The sequence below is a fragment of the Pipistrellus kuhlii genome, unplaced genomic scaffold (genome assembly GCF_014108245.1).
Source record: "Pipistrellus kuhlii isolate mPipKuh1 unplaced genomic scaffold, mPipKuh1.p scaffold_m20_p_50, whole genome shotgun sequence".
NCBI classification, from domain to species: Eukaryota; Metazoa; Chordata; class Mammalia; order Chiroptera; family Vespertilionidae; genus Pipistrellus; species Pipistrellus kuhlii.
The window spans coordinates 2,345,141-2,356,311 of NW_023425552.1; the positions used below are offsets into that span (position 1 = coordinate 2,345,141).

The following is an 11,171-nucleotide window of genomic DNA, read 5'->3' on the forward strand; positions in this document are numbered from 1 at the left end:
GAAAACAGCTTCTCAATCCATGCTTCCCCGGCCAGGGAGCTGTGCCCCACAATGCACCTCCTCCCTAGACCCAGCGGGCGTCTGCCTTCACCACCAAAGGCCTAACCTGGAGGGGAAACGGCCAGCAGAAGCAGAGGTGCCAGCAGCCCTGGGACGCAGTGGGAGGGTGGGAGTGCGTGGTGGTGCGCGGAGCATCGGCAGGGCAGGCTGTCCTGGCCGAGGCGGGACTGTGTGCCAGCACCCCGGCCAACGGCCTCTCCGGGCCCACGGGGGACAAGGCCAGGGGAGCCGGCCTCGCACCATGTCCCGGCCCAGCCACAGCAGGTGACACGTGGGGACAAGTCCTGAGGTTCTTGCTGAACGGGCTGTGGCTACACGGGGGCTTCCCACAAGGAGCCAGGGCTGGGGGGCAGACTGGAGAGAGCGTCAGAGAACGGGGACAGGAGCCGGCAGCCTGTGCCGAGCGGAGCAGACTCCGGGGGTTCCCAGAGGCTGGGCTGGTCCTCCTGACCTGGGGTGTCAGCAAACGGCACTTCTGCCTTGAGTGCTGAGCTAAGTGAGTTTTTGTTCCTTATAGTCAAGAGTCAAAACTGGAACAGAGATGCCAAAACCGGTTTGGCTCAGTGGATAGAGCATCAGTCTGCGGACTGAAGGGTCCCAGGTTCGATTTTGGTCAAGGGCATGTACATTGGTTGTGGGCACATCCCTGGTAGGGGGTGTGCAAGAGGCAGCTGGTCGATGCTTCTCTCTCATCGACGTTTCTAGCTCCCTATCTCTCTCCCTTTCTATCTGTAAAAAAATCAATAAAATATATATTTTTTAAAAAAATAATTAATAAATAAATATATAAAAAAAGACTGAAACAGAGGATGTGCATTGAAAGTACAAAAAGAAAAGCATTTGTGGAGGGTGGAGGGAACACCACACTTTCAATCCAACCATCCTATCCTATATAACAAAAGAGAAAAATGTAAACTCACCGTACCTCTGCCTCACTCACCAGCCAATCAGGAGTGAGCATGCAAATTAACCTAACAAAGATGGCGGATTAATTTGCATACACAGGGGCCAGATAGTGGAGAGGCTTGGGGAACTTGCTCCAAGATGGAGAGCAGAGTGGGAGAGCTGGTGGCTTGGAGGACTTGGCAGAGCAAGAGGCCTTGGGACAGAGACAGGGCAGGAAGGGAAAACCAAGAATGCGGGGAGCACCAGGAATGCTGGGAATTATAGTTCTGGTGGCAGGTGGATCTCCTCCAGGGGTCCTCAAACTTTTTAAAGTGGGGGCCAGATCACGGTCCCTCAGAGAGCTGGAGGGCCGGACTATATGAACTACTAATTCCTACTGTAACACCTCGGCTGCGCTCACTGCCCAAAAAACCTGGCGGGCCGGATCAGACTCTTCTGCGGGCCGCATGTGGCCCGCGGGCCGCAGTTTTAAGACCCCTGTAGGACCTAGACTCTAAAGCAAAGTGAGTCTGGAGCAAGTGACTGTTGCGGTGGGGGACGGAGGGAAAACAAAGGTGAGAGACATAAGTGAAGTCAGAGTGCCTAGGAAAAATTAAAGGGAAGATATCCTAAAACTTCCAGGAAATCTCCACCAATGAAGCAAAGAGAGAGAGGAAAAAAAAAAGCCTCTATCATTCTGTGAGCACCAAACCAAACTGGGTTGGGGCTTCAGACAATTCGCTCACATGATTGCAAAGACAGAGAGAAACTCCCGATTGGCGAGGGCTCCCAGACTGGAGAGGGTGCAGGTCGGGCTGAGGGACTCACCCCCCTCCCCGGGCCCCTAGTTCTACATAAGCTTCTTTTAAAAAAAATATATTTAATTGATTTTTTTTACAGAGAGGAAGAGAGAGAGCGATAGAGTTAGAAACATCGATCAGCTGCCTCCTACACACTCCCCACTAGTGATGTGCCCACAACCAAGGTACATGCCCCCGACTGGAATCGAACCCGGGACCTTTCAGTCCGCAGACCGATGCTCTATCCACTGAGCCACACTGGTTTATATAATAAGCTTGCATCAAAACTCACACATCACACACGCACAGCAGTTTTCCTTATAAACAGAAAGCTGGCGGCGACTTCCAGTTTGGGGAAGCCAAGTCCTGCCTCTCTGGGGGACCAACCAGTCCTGCAGTCACAGAAAAACGAAGGGTGAGCGAGACCACGGAAACGAGGAGGGGCGCTGAAGGCTGCTGAGCAGCTGCTCCACGGTCACGGTCACGGTCACCGCACAGGCCAGACTCCTGTCCCCCATGCTCCCACCAGGCTGACTGCCCGGCGACCCGTCTGACATCAACCTAAGGCCCGCTCCTGCGGGAAGGAGCCGGGCTCTGACAATGGAGACGTATCTTCAAATTCAAAGATCTCCGACAAGGACCTTCCAGGACACTGGACTCTTCCCATCACGCGTGAGATAACACTGCTGGTGGCAATCTATTGTAGAACACGCAAGTCCCTCCATATCCACAGATAAAGCCTGAGCCGTGTGCCCCATGGTGCGAGCACGGAAGGGTCACGGGTTGGATTCCTGGTCAAGGGCACGTACCTGGGCTGCGGGTTTGCCCAGTCAATATGTCTGTCTCTCACATCGATGCTTCCCTCTCCCACACAAAAGCCATCTTCTTGATAAAATAACGCAAGAAGAAGAAAAAGACAAGGTAAAGATAAGCTCTCCCCGAAACTGATGTCAATATATTTGACATTCATCTTTTCAAGTAGTTTTTTACTAAAAAGTGTGACGATAGCCAGGACCGGTGTGGCTCAGTGGATAGAGCGTCGGCCTGCGGACTGAAGGGTCCCGGGTTCGATTCCAGTCAAGGGCAACCTTGGTTGCGGGCACATCCCCAGTAAGGGGTGTGCAAGAGGCAGCTGATCGATGATTCTCTCTCATCGATGTCTCTGACTCTCTATCCCTCTCTCTTCCTCTCTGTGAACAATCAATAAATAAAAAAATAAAAAAAGAAAAAGAATAAAAAAAGTGTGATGATAATAATCCCTCTTCCCAGCAGGTCTTCCCTTCATTCACTGGCCTGGGTGAGAAAGCCATTCCACTGTCACGAAAGTCAAGACTTCCATCCAGTACCCGGGGGTCAGCCAGGTTCACGATTCTGAAACCTCAGAGAAGGACTGGGCCCCGATCATGCGCCGGCAAAGTGCTGGTGCCGGGCCGGCAAACCAGAGCCAGTCCCGGAGCAAAACTCACGTCCGGGAGTCCTGCGGATTCCCATTCAAAGGATAGGTGACAAAGAATCACAGGCATTATTCACTAGAAGAATTAATATATAGGATGAATAGCTGTAGAATGTCACCAGCCAGGCTTTTTAAAACTGCATTAGTGGTTTACACGGGTTAAAAATAAATAAAAAAATCATTGGTTAACGTAGGTTTTAAATGAGAAGTTAAAGCATGGGCTTACCTCTTTCTCAGACAAAAGTGGTCCCAAAAGTTTTTTGTTTTTAAAAAAAAATAAATTTTATTGATTTTGTACAGAGAGGAAGGGAGAGAGATAGAGAGTTAGAAACATCGATGAGAGTCATCGATCAGTTGCCTCTTGCACACCCCCTACTGGGGATATGCCCGCAACCAAGGTACATGCCCTTGACCGGAATCGAACCTGGGTCCCTTCAGTCCCCAAGCCGATGCTCTATCCATTGAGCTAAACCGGTCCTGGCCCAAAAGTTTTTTTTAAAATATATTTTATTGATTTTTTACAGAGAGGAAGAGAGAGGGACAGAGTTAGAAACATCGATGAGAGAGAATCATCGACCAGTTGCCTCTTGCACGCCCCCTTCCGGGGATGTGCCCACAACCAAGGCACATGCCCTTGACCGGAATCGAACCCGGGACCTTTCAATCCGCAGGCTGACGCTCTATCCACTGAGCCAAACCGGTTTCGGCAAAAGTGGTCCCAAAAGTTTTAAAAACGTTAGAGCCGTGTGTAGTTGTACCTTTTACAACACGGTGGGAATAGATTTTCATTAAAAAAAAAAGAAAAGTATTTTTATTGATTTTCAGAGATAGAAACATCAATGATGAGAGAGAATCATTGAGCGGCTGCCTCCTGTATGCTCCCACAACCCAGGCACGTGCCCTTAGCTGGAACCGAACCTGGGACCCTGCAGTCTGCAGGCCGATGCTCTATCCACTGAGCCACACCGGCGAGAGCGACAAACGCATTTTTATTAGAAAGGAAAAGAGCCCCAGAAAATTAAAGCAACATTACCATACTTCGTGCCTCCAAGTTTGGGTACATTGAAGAACTTCTTGCGTGAACTGTCGTTTAATGTTTCAATAAGGTACTCAAAGGTGTTTCCTGAAAAAATAAAATAAAATAGATGTTAACTGGACACAATTACAAAGTATCTCACTCAGAGGCAAAACGCCTGGAAATCAACTTGACCCAACAGAATCTTCTGCAATGGTAACAAAGCTGTATTTAGTCCCTGTGCAATGAGCCACAGGTGGCTACTGAGCACTTGAAATGTGGCTACCAGCCACTGGTGAACTCAAACTTTTTATTTTAATTCATCTATGCTAATAAAAAGGTAATATGCTAATTACACCGGGAGATCTTCCAGATGTCCTTCTGGACAAAGCCAGGGCAGAGGCAGAGGCGATCAGGCCAGAAGGGGAGGGCGCCTGTTGGGGGCAAACAGGCCAGCAGGCAGAGTGGTTAGGGGCAATCAGCTGGGCAGGCAGGCAGATGAGCAGTTAGGAGCCAGCCTCCCAGATTGCAAGATGGATGTCCGACTGCCAGTTTAGGCCCGATCCCTGTGGGGTCCCAGACTGGAGAGGGTACAGGCTGAACTGAGGGACCCCCCCCCCTCATGAATTTTGTGCACCAGGCCTCTAGTTTAAGTATAAAAAGTCACATGCAGCTACTGTCCACTGTATTGGACAGTCCATCTCTCGACCCTGATTCTTTTTTTCTTTTTTTTAATATATTTTATTGATTTTTTTACAGAGAGGAAGGGAGAGAGATAGAGAGCTAGAAACATCGATGAGAGAGAAATATCGACCAGCTGCTTCTTGCACATCCCCTACCGGGGATGTGCCCGCAACAAATGTACATGCCCCTGACGGGAATCGAACCTGGGACCTTTCAGTCCGCAGACCCGATGCTCTACCACTGAGCCAAACCGGTTTCAGCTGATTCTTTTTTTTTAAGTATATTTTATTGATTTTTTACACAGAGGAAGAGAGGGACAGAGAGTCAGAAACATCGATGAAAGAGAAGCATCGATCAGCTGCCTCCTGCACATCCCCTACCAGGGATGTGCCCGCAACCAAGGTCCATGCCCTTGACCGGAATCGAACCTGGGACCTTTCAGTCTGCAGGCCGATGCTCTATCCACTGAACCAAACCAGTTTCGGCTCTCAACCCTGATTCTTATCAAGTAAAAACTGGTAACAGAATTAAGTGCTGAAATATGATAACAAAGAACACCTGGAAAGGGACAATGAGAGTGACTTCAATGATGTAGAGACATGTTTGGGGAAGACACGTCCTGAATATTTCATAAGTATAGGCAGCAACTTGAGAACGCCACAATTATGATACACGGATTGACTTTTCTTTAAAAAAAAAAAAAGGGGGGGGGGGGGTCCTAGCCGGTGTGGTTCAGTGGATAGAGCCTCCGCCTGCAGACTGAATTGACAGGTTGGATTCCAGTCAAGGGCACATGCCTGGCTTGCAGACTCGAGCCCACCCATGATTCTCTCTCATTGATGTTTCTCTCTCCCTCTTCCTACCTCTCTGAAATCAATAAAAGCGTATTAAAAATTAAAAAAAGGAATCAAAGGACAAGATTATGACAATGCATTCAACAACATGGACAAAACCGAAATCAAACCCAACCCAACCCAAGAAAGACCCCAACAGGCCTGGACCTCCCGGTAAAGGGGCCGATTCTCCTTAAAAAGAGGACGCGTTCTGCCGAAACCGGTTTGGCTCAGTGGATAGAGCGTCGGCTTGGGGACTGAAGGGACCCGGGTTCGATTCCGGTCAAGGGCATGTACCTTGGTTGTGGGCATATCCCTAGTGAGGGATGTTCAGGAGGCAGCTGATCGATGACTCTCTCTCATCGATGTTTCTAGCTATCTCTCCCCATTCCTCTCTGTTCAAAATCAATAAAACATATTAAAAAAAAAAAAAAAAAAAGGACGCGTTCTTCCGGGTTTTGCACGAATTGAGACTGAACCACGAAGGCTGGGGCCTCGGGGGCCCGCACGTCCTCGGGGAGGGGCGGGAGGCGGTCTTGAAGGCACAATGGACTCCCAGCCCCCATCCTCGGCCTGGCCGGGCCCTCGGTCCGAGGAGGAGACCAGCCCGAACCGCTGACAGCGCCGTCCGAACCTCACGGACCCGACGGAGCGGAGGTGCAGGCCCCACGCTGCAGTGCGCGGCCCGGGGGCCTGGCCCCCCGACGCCCGGCCTGGACCGCCTCCCACTCCGCTTCCACGGAGACCCTGCCCCGGGCCTGCTGTGCGGCCAGCGGGGCCCCTAGCGGGACTCGGAGCCGGCGGGACCCGGGCGCGAGCGGCCCGGGGCGGAATGGGCCCTGCAGGGAGGCCTCGGGGAGCGACCGGAACCCCGAGGCCCGAGGCCCGCACGCTGGCCCCGCGACTCCAGGCGGAACACACAGGGACCCGGCGCCGGACCGGACCGGACCGGACCGCGCGCCCGCCCGCAGCGGCCCGGCCCCCGGCGGCGGCGAACGGCACTGACCTGCACTTGGGGCGTCCATCGCCGGAGACCATATTAGCCCGCGGGGCCGGGCCACGGGGAAGGAGGGGAGGCCGGGAGGGGAAGGGGAGAAGGCGGCCGAGCGGCCAGGAGGAAGGAAGGGCGCAGTCTCGTCCAAACACCGCGAGAGCAGCGGCCCCGGCCGGCCCGAATCCGCGCTCGCGAGATCTGCGGCGCAGTTCTCGCGATATGTCTCCGGATGCAGGAAACAAAGGAAGAGGCGGGGCGGGGCGGGGCGAGAGAGAGGCGGGGCGAGAGGGAGGCGTGTCCTCGCGCGAGCTGCAGCCGGGAGGCTCGGTCGCGGGCGCCGCCTGCGGGGCCGGTTTCGCGACCCGTTACGTAGCGCGGCCCCGCGCGGCCCCGCGTGGCCCGTTAGGGCCGCGAGCTCCGCCGGGTGCGCGGGGACGGGACGGAGCGGGAGTCCGCGACCTCTCCGGGGGCTGGATCCAGGCCCGGGTTCGCCTGTGCGGCGGGGCGTCCACCTGCGCGCCCACCGGAGCGCGCACCGTGCGCCGCTGCAGCCGGTGCGTCTCCGCCGCCTGCTCCCTCCGTCCTCCCGGCGGCGGCGGGGTCCCCGCGCTCCGCCTCCGCCCCTCCGCGGGCTCCCAGCTCCTCCCTCCGCCTTATCTCCCGCTGGCAGCTGCCCCTGCGGTGCCCGTGGGCCGCGGCCACCCTCCCCTCCCCGCACACACCCGCCTCCCTCCACCCGCGTCCTCCCTCTTGCTCTGTCCCTTGTTTATTTATTTAAAAAATATTTTTAATATATTTTTAGAATATATTTTATTGATTTTTCATAGAGAAGAAGAGAGGGATAGAGAGAAACATCGATTAGAGAGAAACACCCATCAGCTGCCTCCTGCACCCCCCGCCCCCACTGGGAATGTTCCCACAACCAATGTGCATGCCCTTGACCGGAATCGGACCCAGGACCCTTCAGTCCACAGGCCAACGCTCTATCCACTGAGCCACACCAGTTTCGGCAAAATACATTTTTTTAAATATATTTTATTGATTTTTTACAGAGAGGAAGAGAGAGGGATAGAGAGCTAGAAACGTTGATGACAAACATCAACCAGCTGCCTCTTGCACACCCCCTATTGGGGATGTGCCCGAAACCCAGGTACATGCCCTTGACCAGAATTGAACCTGGGACCTTTCAGTCTGCAGACCAACGCTGTACCACTGAGCCAAACCGGTTTCGGCTCGGCAAAATACATTTTTATTGATTTCAGAGAGGAAGGGAGAGGGAGAGGGAAATAGAAACATCAATGGTGAGAGAGAATCATGGATCAGCCGCCTCCTGCACGCCCTAACCCCGAAATTGAACCCGTGACCTCTTGGTTCCTGGGTAGACGCTCAACCGCTGAGCTACACCTGGCTGGGCTTTTAAATATTTATTTCTGATTTCAGAGAGGAAGAGAGAAGGAAAGAGAGAGCGCGGTGGAGCATCCACCTAGGAACCATGAGGTCAGGGTTCGATTCCTGATCAGGGCACATGACCTTGTGGTGGGCTCGATCCCCCCGTAGGAGGCGTGCAGAAGGCAGCTGATGCAAGATGCTCGCTCATCACGGATGCTCCTCTCTCCCCCCCCCCCCCCCTCTCTCCCTTCCTCTCTGAAATCAATAAATATACATTTAAAAATAATAGCCGAAACCGGTTTGGCTCAGTGGATAGAGCGCCGGCCTATGGACTGAAAGGTCCCGGGTTCAATTCCGGTCAAGGGCATGTACCTTGGTTGCGGGCACATCCCCAGTGGGGCGTGTGCAAGAGGCAGCTGGTCGATGTCTCTCTTTCATTGATGTTTCTAACTCTCTGACCCTCTCCCTTCCTCTCTGTAAAAAAGCAATATAATATTTCTAAAAATAAATAAATAATCACCACCACCGCCATCCACCCGCAGCTCCCAGGCTCCCCAGCTTCTGAGGGCCTGAGGCACCAATGAAAGGGACACTGTTAAGTACAGTTTGCTAGATCGGTCACCAGGGGGCGTTTAGCGACAACGGGGGTCCTCGGTCAGAACTGGCTTGTATTTGCAGACTTTTTTCTCTTCTCATCCCAAGTGCCCCAGGCACCTTGACTCCCACCCCCAGCCCCCACCCCCAGCCCAGGAGCTGGGAGCGGACAGGTGGCCACTCCCCCTGATCCCACTTTTATTTAAAATATATTTTTATTCCCCTAACCAGTTTGGCTCAATGGATGGAGGAACGGAAGGGTCCCAGGTTCGATTCCGGTCAAGGGCATGGACCTTAGTTGCGGGCACATCCCCGGTAGGGGGTATGCAGGAGGCAGCTGGTCGATGTCTCTCTCTCATTGATGTCTCTAGCTCTCTCTCTCTCTCTCTCTCCCTTCCTCTCTGTAAAAATCAATAAAACATATTTAAAATAAAAGTCTTTTTGGGAAAAGAGCACATCACTGCTGATAGCACTATGAGACCCGGTCGGAAGTCCCCCTCCTCTCCGCTAAGGTGTGTGGTCAGGGAAGGAGGTTGTAAGTAAGGCCAGACCTGGAGGTGTGAGCCAACCCAAACCGCACTGAGAGGAGGCTGGGGCGGCGGGGGCAGGAAGCGGGGGATCCCTGGGGCTGAGGCGGGATCAAGTCCACCTGGATGGGGTGGGGAGGGAGTGGGGAGGGAGGGAGGGAGGGCGGGCGGCCTGGCTGTCAGACAAGTTGAAGGAAGATCCCCAGTCGCTCTGAATTTTGCTCCTACAAGCTGCGGGGGTGGGGTGGGGGTGGTGGGGTCCCCCACAAAAGGCCGGGCAAACAGTGAAGGGGACCCAGACAGAAAGAGCAGTCATAGTGGATAAAGTGGAAGAAGTAAGCCCTCGCTGGCCTGGCTCAGTGGATGGAGTGTCAGCCTGTGGACTGAAGGGTCCCGGGTTCGATTCCGGCCAGGGGCACATGGTGGAGTTATGGGCTCCATCGCCAGTGAGGGGCGTGCGGGAGGCAGCCGATCCACGATGCTATCTCATCGCGGATGTTTCTCTGTCTCTCTCTCCCTCTCTGACATCAATAAAGATGTATATCTAAAAATGGGAAGGAGGTTGAAACTGGTTTGGCTCAGTGGATGGAGCGTCGGTCTGCGGACTGAAGGGTCCCAGGTTCGATTCTGGTCAAAGGCATGGACCTTGGTTGCGGGCACATCCCCGGTAGGAGGTGTGCAAGAGGCAGCTGATCGATGTTTCTCTCTCATCGACGTTTCTAGCTTTCTATCCGTCTCTCCTCTCTGTAAAAAAATCAATAAAATATATTAAAAAAAAAAAAAAAAAAGTCCTGATGTTTGGAAAGAATGCAGGACAAGCCAGGGAATGGCGGGAGAGCGGGAAGGGAATAGACGGTTTTCGGCGGCCGTGCGGCTATGTAGCCAGGATAGGGGTTTTATATTATTTTTTGTTCATTGTATCATGTTAAGCTTGAATCATCACAAATAACTGTGGAGAACTGATTATCGAGAACTGCTTATCCAAGTTCGCATGGTTGATCAGTGGTTGGAATTCACTCAAATGAGAAATATGCCAAAGAATAAAATAATACTATACATAAATTTTTAAATATATTTGTAAATTGTACTTATGTTGAAATTTTATATATATATATATGTGTGTATATATATATGTGTGTGTGTGTATATATATATATATATATATATATATATATATATATATATATATATATATTACAATACTATTTTGGCGTTCTAAGAAAATTTTTGTGGCTCCATATAGACCAGATTTTTAATCAAGAACCCCACCCCCCACCCCCACCAATGTTAAAATCTGGTCTCCCGCCAAAACCGGTTGGCTCAGTGGATAGAGCGTCGGCCTGCGGACTGAAGGGTCCCGGGTTCGATTCCGGTCAAGGGCATGTACCTTGGTTGCAGGCACATCTCCAGTGGGGGGTGTGCAAGAGGCAGCTGGTCGATAACTCTCTCTCTCATCGATGTTTCTAGCTCTCTATCCCTCTCTCTTCTCTCTGTAAAAAATCAATTTTTAAAAAAAAGAATTAAAAAAAAAATCTGGTCACCTTAGACTCAGGCGAACTCTCCCATCTCAGGGCCCCTGTGCAAAGAGGGGGTGCTGGCTCTGTGCCCTGAGCAGGAGCCGGGCAGGACACAGTCCCACAGGGTCTGAACCCCAGTCCCCCCCACCCCCCGCTCATCAGAGACAGCGAGCAGCACAGAGGGCACCCAGGCCTGAGCCTGGGGGGTGGGGAGGAGGGGGAGGAGGAGGAGGATGGGGGAGCTGGGGAGGAGAGGGAGGAGGAGGAGGATGGGGGGAGCTGGGGAGGAGAGGGAGGAGGAGGAGGATGGGGGGAGCTGGGGAGGAGGGGGAGGAGGGGGGAGCTGGGGAGGAGAGGGAGGAGGAGGAAGATGGGGGAGCTGGGGAGGAGGGGGAGGAGGAGGAGGATGGGGGGAGCTGG

The 11,171-nt window shown here is 52.9% G+C and overlaps 1 protein-coding gene across 2 annotated transcripts in view; it reads right to left on the reverse strand.

Annotated features, from left to right (window-relative positions):
* Window positions 1-6,896, reverse strand: part of IREB2 (iron responsive element binding protein 2) — a 39,442-nt gene extending 32,546 nt beyond the window's left edge. For both annotated transcript variants that reach the window (XM_036415609.2, XM_036415608.2), the window contains exons 1-2: window positions 6,737-6,896; window positions 4,232-4,321 (exon numbers count right to left, since the gene is read on the reverse strand). In XM_036415609.2, the coding sequence (XP_036271502.1) occupies window positions 4,232-4,321; window positions 6,737-6,755 (109 nt within the window). In that variant the 5' untranslated portion in view covers window positions 6,756-6,896. The remainder of the gene's footprint in view (window positions 1-4,231; window positions 4,322-6,736) is intronic.
* Between the last annotated feature and the right edge of the window lie 4,275 nt (window positions 6,897-11,171).